We start from the raw sequence: 9,530 nt of genomic DNA, 5'->3' as shown, positions 1-9,530 counted from the left end.
ATACTCAACAATAACTTATCATAAGAACTGCTAAAACAATAGTCTTTACCTCTAAAGCTCTTAAAATGTTATCAAGATCAAACTTAATTAACTGGTTGTATATCAGCCTTAGTAAACCACTTGAACCAAACTTACAAATCAATAAGTACTTTAATAATTTTGAAAGAGTAGATAGCTTAGTTTCGGAAACCAAATCATAATGCAAAACCTTATTATAGTCTTCGAGCTTCCAACACTTAGCTGGGGTCATTTGGTAGAGTGTATAAGAATAGTATTAAATCGGGTGTCTTAGTAATGCAGAGATTAGTTATGATGAGATTTGTTACGCTGAGATTAATCGACTGTTTGGTGTGATGTGTTAAAAATAACATGCATTGCATAATTTCTAAAAAAAAATTATTTGTTAACAAAAATGCCCTCCACAGTCTTTAGCTTTGAGGGAATTCAAAGGCAATTTTGTCTTAACCATGCTTTTCCATGTATTAATGATCTTGGTATTGCTAATACCGTGGTTTGTTATGTATTAATTATATATAGGATAATACAAAATGTGTGGTATAACTAATACTCTCTCCGTCCCAATTTATGTGGCAGTTTTCGCTTTTTGAGAGTCAATTTGACTAAATTATGAATTGGACCCAGTATTTTAAGATTAAAATTATATATTTGAAAATTAAATGAAAACTACTATAGGTTGCAAATTTTCTCATACCAATTTGGTGAAAAAACACATCTTAAAATGTTGGTCAAAATTCATGCATTTGAATCTCGGGAAGTGAAAAAGTGTCACATAAATTGAGACAGAAGGAATACTTGAATAAGTTATATATATGTTGAAAAAGTATACCAAACAAGAGATTAGTAATATCAATGCTAATACATGTATTATTTTCTCTAATACATCCTACCAAACGACCCTAGAGTAATCTGGTTTGAGAGAGAAAGCTTTGTTGCCCAACTCTACTAAGGGTTGCTCGGTTGAAGAAGAACAGGAAGTCCTTCAATTGGGGTGGGCATGGGATCATATTCTATCTTCTCGTTTGGAATCAGTAGTTTCCATCTGAAATCTTTGACCACATTGTGGATATAAACAAGAATCTCTAGCCGTGCAAACTCTTTCCCCAAGCACATTCTAGGCCCTCCTCCGAATGGAATATATGAAAATGGTGTCGGCCCTGCTCCTTCAAATCTTGAAGTATCAAAGTCTTTAGTGTTTTGAAACAACTTAGGATCCATGTGTGTTGCAGGGGCATTCCAATATATCTGTCGCATCAGACCAAGGCATAGTGTAATAGTTGCAAAAAAATGTGGATATACCATTTGTATGTAAATCTTTATCTAAGCAATTACAAAGAAGACATGCGCTTGCAAGAAACCGCTGATTAAAAACACGTAATTACTTCGTTTTGTAACTGTTTGCACGTGGGGTTGAGGATTAATAGATCACATGGTGAGTTTTCTGTCTTTCACTATTGCGGTGGAGGGTTCAAACACCATCGATAGCATAGTATCTCCTTCCCTTTCCCCTCCCTCCCCCTAATGTAATAAAATAACTTTTTTAAAAAAAAATAAATCCCTCGTGTATTTCACTTCATGCTATTCAATTTGAACATAAGATTTGGATTACACAAGAAGTCTGTAATTTCAAAATTATGCCTTTGACTTTGCACTTAGAATCTACCCTCTTAAAATCCTACCATATAAATACCTCTTTGAACACGTAGCCCCTATGTAACTAAATTTGAGATATGTGAACTGTACGAGAGCATAAATAACAACAGCCGTGAAAAATAAAGTATAAAGCAACTAAAATAAATATTGAAGTACCTTCCATCCTTTTGGAATGCTATAACCTTCGTAGTTAAAATCCACCAGCACTTCTTTGTAACTTCCAACAATTGGTGATGTTAACCTGAGAACTTCAGACACTACATCCCACGTATACTTCATCTTCTGTATGTCGTCCCAGTTCAAGTATTCCCTTCCTCCTTTTGATGATGCAATCTCCTTTTGTTCTGTTCTCGTTATCAAGAGAAAACATTACCTCTATTGTTAGTTGAACCTTGATTCGAGAAATTTAATACTAATAATTGATGTATTTTATTTTATGTGACAGTGTTTGACTGACCTTGCAAAACGTTCTCATAAACATGAGGCAACTCCGCAAGGTACTTCATCACCAATGTTATAGTAACAGTAGTGGTGTCATGGCCAGCAAATATCATCATCAGGATGTTATCCACTACCTCCAGTTCAGACATGAATTTACCGTTCTCGTCAGGAAATAGAAGTAAATGTGACAGAAGATCTTGTGGAGGAGAATCTGATAATTTCTGTTCTATAGCCTCTCTTCTCTGCTTCACAATAAACAGAAGTTCTTTTCGGATAGTGTTTGTTGCTCTCTTTGCATGATAAAATGTAGTTCCAGGAAAGTTTAGGGCTATAGATATGACTCCTTTCAAGAAAATGTTGAATAGATTGAAAAGCTTGGAAATTCGGTTTATGTCTTCAAGGCTCATGAATAGGCGACATGCCAACTCAAATATGTGTAACTTGACAGTTGGGAAAATTCTCAGCTCCTTTTTGCCTCCATATATAGACAGAGAAAGTTTCAACATTCACATACATAAACATGTACCAGTAGCAAACATCACTTCATAAATTTGATGATCTTAATCACATACTCGTTACACGAGACATATCTCCACAAATCAAAGCATTTAAATTATAGGTTGTGCAAAATATACTGGACAACTAAACAAATGAAGAATTGATAAATTAACTTTATGACACGAACTTATATTTTTTAATATCTATAATTCGACACTTGGTTCTTAAGTGTCTTATGGCGAATTGCAAAAATTTAGCAAACCCTAGCAATTTCAATTAAGAGCCTGTTTGGATGGGCTTATGCCTATAAGGAGCAAACAACTTATAAGCTAAAAAAAATAAGTTGCTTATTTTTTGTGGCTTATAAGCTGTTTTTAGCTTATAAGATGCTTTAGATAAGATAAGTCAAATGGACCCAATTATTTTTTTGAGCTTATTTTAAGCACAAAATGACTTTAAGCTGGCCAGTCAAACATTCAAAAAAGCTGAAAACAGCTTATAAGCAACTTATAAGTCAATCCAAACGGGCTCTAAATTACATTTGGAATCTCACAATTTAAAAGTCAAAACTCAAAACATCAACCGATTTGGTGCTAATTTTGGAAAAAGTTTCAATATCTACCCACCCCGGTGATATAACTACCTAATAAAATTTTCACTTAGATTTTACTAGTTTGGTCGGTCGAGGCACTTCATCTTTAAGAAAAGAGTACAGTAATATTTTTTTCGGGAATAAGCTAAGGCAAAACAATATATTCATACTTTGAACTTATGTTATCACTACATGTGAAACATTTTACTTTCATTTTGTTTGGTTGAGGTCCTTCATGGTGAAGTGGATAACAAAGAGACAACACTCTTCTTTACCAATTTTCATCGATCGTTTTATTTTTTGTTACAACGCAATTTCTATCAAAATGCAACGAATTTCAATAGTATTCTTTTTTTCCTTTTGGTGTAGCTATAGCACTTTAAAACATGGATTTGTTGCACTTAAAAACATGCATTTTTTTTATTTTTAAAATCCATATATGCTACTCCTTCCGTCCCAAAAAGATTATTTTAGTTTGACTTGACACAAAGTTTAAGAAATAAAGGAAGACTTTTGAAATGTGTGGTCAAAACAAGCCTTAGATATTTGTGTAGTTGTAAATCATCCCATAAAGTTAAATTGTTTCTAAGTATAGAAAAGCGTCAATTTTTTTAAGACAGACTAAAAAAGAAAGAAAGACAAATTTTTTTGGGATGGAGGAGTACAAAGTATACTCATCTATATTTTTATTGTAAATTTATTGTAGCAGACATAATAAAATCTATGACAGTCCAAAACAAGTACTCGAATGCATTTAGTACTAAAAGGAGTTTAACTTCTATAATTGACACCCAAGAGGTACCACAATTATTAGAAATCGTACATCACAAATGAGATCATTGATATAAAAATGAGGCAAGTATAGCCTATACAACAAAAGTGTAAAATATTTACACTACAGTGTATATAAGTTAAATTCAAATTAATAGGGTGGAGTATATTGTAAGGACCCATTTGGTTGTTTTAAGTTTTAGAACCCTTTTCTCTATTTGAGACTTTCTGTAGGTTCATTTTAATGTTTAATGACTTGTGGGTATGGGTGGCAAGGTGTTGAGGGGCTTCAGTGTGTTTTGGAACACGAAAAATAAAAACTAGTGGCTTAAAGCTTATAGTTTTAACCAAAGTCAACATTTTGGGTTAATAGACTTAGATTCATTGTTAGAAGATTCCTATAGGTTTATATGACAATTTAAGACTTATTTGGATTGTTTTGGTTGAGACCCAAAGATTCGACTGGGATTTGGATAGCAAAAACAGATCTGAACTGTCCATAATTTTTTTTTGTTGTTGTTGTCGCGAGTGCTACCGCGCACAATGGGTGCAATCGCATTGAAGGGTTGTGGTTGGGCAATGCTATCATTCAAGGAGTCCGCATTCGCGCAAAAGGACTGGCCGGCATAGCGGCGCTATAGCGCAAAGGCCTAGCTTGGCACGCGCACAAGGCGCATGTCTCTCAAAAGGATCCTCAAGCACTGGGCGCCATCGCGTATGGGCATTGCGGTTATGCTGAAGGACATGGGCTGGCATTGGGTGCTATTGCGCTCCCCAGGCCACTGTGATTGCGCTAAATAGGCTTCATGTATAAAAAAGAGGAGTGACGGGATTTTAAAGTTATTTCACCATTATTGGAGTTTTGGAGGTCAGGATAGATGGGATGAAGTGCGAGAAACTATTATAAACATCGGGTGAGTGGTTTTATCACGTATTTGGATGATTAACATAATTATCCATGTGTTTGTTGGCTCATGAGATTTGATTGTGAAAACTGGGATTTTAGCTCTAAAGTTAATAGTGTGAACTTTTAGGATTTGAGGGATGATTTGCTATCAGATTTGAGTTATAGCATAGAAAAGGAACTCGTATGAGTATGGATAATGTGTTTATGTAATAAAGTTAAATTTTGACCCAGTGTTTGGATTTGACTTTTTGACCGGGCTATTTTATATTGTAATATTAGTATTGTTGGACTCGTTTAACTCCTTAGAGTACATTTTTGGATGCTTTGATGAAGGGAAAAATCGTTTGTGGCGTTTGAAAGGCTTTGAATTTAGGTAAGTTAAGACATTGACTTTGATGGGGAATTTTTCTCAACTAAATGAGTAATTAAAAGAACTAAGGGTATGAGAGTAACATATAGGCGAGGTGACAAGCACTTACGTGGTTACCGAGTGTCATGTTCAGATATTTTTGAACTTATATGCTTATTATTTTGTGCTACTTGATTTTGAAATAATTATCTGAGCATATTTTAGTGATTGAGGTAATAAATGTAGCATTGATTCACATGTTGGGGGTACTATTCTGAATATTTCGCGTACTTAATGATACTTGAGCTGCATAGATTTATTTATGGACCGCTTATATGACATATGACTGCATATGTAATTCATGTTTATTTCATGGTATATATTTCGAACTTTCTAAATGTTTGAGGTGATTATGGCCCTATGGGACCTTATTCCGGGCAGTGTGGTATAACTATGGCCGATGAGATTTTATTCCATCAGATTTATATGATGATTATTTACATGATGGGACATTCCGTGCAGGCGTATGGACAACATGGTCATCCCTCATGAGTCATTGGCCGAGCAACTCCCAGCCAGACCAATGTGAGCACAGAGTGCTAAAAGCACTAGTTTGTGACAATTGTGGTAAAGAGTCAGCATCATATGCATTGCATCACGACTCTTATATGTGAATATCATCTGTATATGCTGACTTTGTGCATTATTATGCAGTTTAGATGGATCTGTGGATATCATATATATATATATATGTGTCTGTGTCTGTGTGTGTGTTGATTCTGCGGATTATTATGTTATTTAAATTAATTTACCTTGTGTGCAGTAATTTCTTTATCTGTTGAGATCATATAAACTTAATTGGTTGAATGGCAATATTTTGAAAGACCAACATTCGCCACTACCTTGTTAGTGTCGGACAACGATATGTGGTGGGTATGTGTTGTTTACGTACTCATACTATAATTGCGGAGTTTGATATCATGTCTACTAAGTTGCTATTAGAGTGTTAGAGTGAGCTGCTTGGATGATCCGCAGTAGTGGACTCCCTCTCTGTCTTTTCATTTCTTTCTTATTATCTGCTCAAACAGTGTATTGTGGACAAAGTTGTATTTATTTTCGGTTTTGTAGAACCCTAGACTCATATCGCCAGGTTTTGAGATTTTATGTATTTCTTCGACACTTATGATAGTTCAAGACATCTTTTATGAACTATTATTGTGTCTTTTTTCTAAAAATAAATAAATTATTGCATAGGGGTAGGGGAAGAAGAAATGAGGGAAGGGATTACAACGTGGGGATTCGAACTATCACCAACAAGGTGAAAATTCAAGTAGTCAACCAACTGAGCTATTAGATCCCTACGAACTATTACTATTTCAAATGTTTATTTTTGTCTTTTATTAACGAAAATTGGATAAAAGTGAAATTGGTATGTCTACCAGGTTGGAGTGTCACCACAATTTTTGAATTCTGTATCGTGACTTGAAAGTAAAAGAAAATCTTTTCCAAGTTTCTTATGTTTGGTTAGTTAAAATTTGGAAAAATATTTTTTTTAGGATAGCAAATTTCTTACAAATAAGGAAAATGACTTCTCTTAAATTACGAAAATCAAGTTGCATAAGTGACATTTCATACTAATTGTCTTCTCCCCAGCCTCAAACACTGCCCACCCCCCATAGCCCCCATCCCCACACCTAACCCTCACCTCTGATCCTAGTGTTTGTCTAGATTAATATACCAACGCTTTTGAAATAATATGTTTTGGTTACTTATCAAATACAAGAAAATAAATTAGAAAACAACTTATTTTTCGAGAAAACAATATTTCTATGGAAAACATTTTCCTTCGTACCAAACACACCTTAAGAGTATCTTAATTTTCCACAGAAATGCATACCTTGCCAATGATTCTTGATATGCTTCTGAGTACTCAACTCCATGGTCTTAATATAGAGCTTTGAGAACGCATCTGGACTAACAAAATAGTAGAGCATCTTTCTCAAGAGTTTTGCTTCGTCCCCACGACTATTAGTCAAACTCTTCCCAAGCAACTGTCTCACAGAACTTGGCCAGCAAACAGTGACCAACTTATTCTCGTTTCCAAACAAGAACTTGTTTGCGGCAGGACCACACAACACAACCATTTTTTCACCCATTACTGATGTCTTGAAAACCTGAGATTTATACTTGTCCATCCTGTCTGTCACAAATTTCTCCGGCGTTCCGTCCCGGTTTAATCGAAGAAACTCCAGTGTTTCTCCGATCACTGGCCATCCATAGCTGCCAGGAGGAAGGTTCGATGACTTTGTTCTGGCTTTTATGACAGGACTGATGAAAAAGAAGAGAAGACTTGCGGAAGAGGCAAAAAAGATTAGGTACACAGCTAATGTCATCGCTACTGCTTTTCACTTCAAAATAATTTTAGCATACCACATATATAGACATAGATACAAATATTTTTGACCTACAGTGTTGGAATAGTTAGTGTTGATGGAAGTATATCAGAGAATGAATTTTGGAGAGAAAAAAAAGTTATTCACTATCCCAAAAAGATTGTTTATTTTTTTTAGTCTGTTCCAAAAAGATTGTTTCATTTCTATATTTTGAAATAATTTAATTTTATGAAATGATTTACAGCCACATAAATATCTAAGGCTTATTTTGGACCACACATTTCAAAAGTCATCCTTTATTTCTTAAACTTTATGTCAAGTCAAAAGAGGACAATCTTTTTGGGACGGATAGAGTACTTTTTTCTAATAGACGAAAGTTACTCTTTTCATAGAAAGGAAATTACTCTTTTCGGAGAAAGGAAATTACTCTTTTCACATAATTAAGTCTCAAATTAATTAAAACGTTTGTAGTTTATGGCTTAGTGCATATTACTAAAGGACGTGTATGTTACGAAAAATCATCTTTGAACAGACGTGTCTGCTGCGAAGAGATATCCAAGGTATTATAAATACCTGGTACTGCTTCAAAATAAAGGATGTACAATTACAAATTTCATCTCTTCTTCTCTAAATCCTCATTACAAAACACAATTTTGTTCTTGTGAAAATTCAAGTTAACTGCTGAAACTTGAATTTCATAGGCTTTGTAAAATTCTGGAGGAATTCTGTCACTATCCTGCAACAACAAAGTGGGAGGCTTAAATTCTATAAAGACAAAAATTACTCTGTCAAAACCAAATTAGTTCTTCCCCACTTTTGATATCTATTTTTCTAACATACGGAAAATTAGATGTTGTCATATTAGAGTTTGCTTGATATGGAGCAAAACATTTTTAATTTTTCGTACGTTTAGTTGGTAACAATGAGGTTTGGAAAATATTTTTCCTTTTTTTAATCAAAACAAGTTTCAAAAATATTGAGTAAATAACTTTTTTAGATAGGAAAAAATTAGTTTTCGTTAATGATATCCCACGCTAATCGTCATCATCACACTCCTAATAACCACCCTAATTTCAACCCTTGACCTTGTCCGCACCACGCACTCTTGTCCGGTTGTCCCCCACCCAAAACCCCCCACCAATGGGGTCGTTTGCACTTTTGTCCCTGTTTTGTGTTGGTGTTTAATTTTTATTCCTTAAAAGGCAAATAATTTTTTTTTACAGAGAATAAGTTTATATTTTTGCGTTATAATATTCCACAAATTATATCGATGCCCTTAAAAATTTTATGCCGCGCCAAACATAAATTCCATTTTGAAAGGCAACAGTTAAATATCAACCCGTTTGAAGGGTAAAAACTAAATACCAGCCCATTTGAAGGGGAAACCGTGCAATTTCTTCCCACCCAACGTTTGTGATCGATTCTAACTTCACGTATGAACTTAAACTTCCCCTTTTCTATGAACTTATTTTTTGAGAAACCTGAAGTATTCAACAGGGTGAAGACTTGTGTGCGTGTTCAATAAATGTGGACTTAAATAATGGTCTAATTTTGTTGGATTAGTCCATTTAATTAGGCTAAAAATGATGAGCTCATTTGTTAAGTGTTACACCCCGCACTTTCAGAGCATGAGCATGACACGTACATCACTGTAGTAATGGAGTATCGGAGACGTCCCATGATGTTTTGGAAGGTACAAGCCATGGGAAATATGTAACAATGAAGTAAAGGATGAATTACGATCTCGTAAGTCGTAGTCAAGAAAGACTATTTTGAAACACAAGAACATGGCCATTATCAAGTATAATAAATGATAAATATCATGTATGGAGAATTTCGGAAGATTTCGAGATCAAGCAAATTGAAGAAAATAAGTTTGACGAAAATTTGAGAAATGTTTGGCAGATT

The 9,530-nt window shown here is 34.5% G+C and overlaps 1 protein-coding gene across 1 annotated transcript; it reads right to left on the bottom strand.

Annotated features, from left to right (window-relative positions):
- Positions 1–795: 795 nt before the first annotated feature.
- LOC132626249 (beta-amyrin 28-monooxygenase-like) lies at positions 796–7,729 on the bottom strand. Its single transcript, XM_060341056.1, has 4 exons — positions 7,127–7,729; positions 2,129–2,587; positions 1,828–2,015; positions 796–1,263 (listed from the first exon to the last, which is right to left on the bottom strand). The coding sequence occupies exons 1-4, from the start codon at positions 7,620–7,622 to the stop codon at positions 964–966; spliced, it is 1,443 nt and encodes a 480-aa protein (XP_060197039.1). The 5' UTR covers positions 7,623–7,729; the 3' UTR covers positions 796–963.
- Between the last annotated feature and the right edge of the window lie 1,801 nt (positions 7,730–9,530).

The sequence above is a fragment of the Lycium barbarum genome, chromosome 2 (genome assembly GCF_019175385.1).
Source record: "Lycium barbarum isolate Lr01 chromosome 2, ASM1917538v2, whole genome shotgun sequence".
NCBI lineage: Eukaryota > Viridiplantae > Streptophyta > Magnoliopsida > Solanales > Solanaceae > Lycium > Lycium barbarum.
This window is presented reverse-complemented; position numbering and strand designations above follow the sequence as displayed.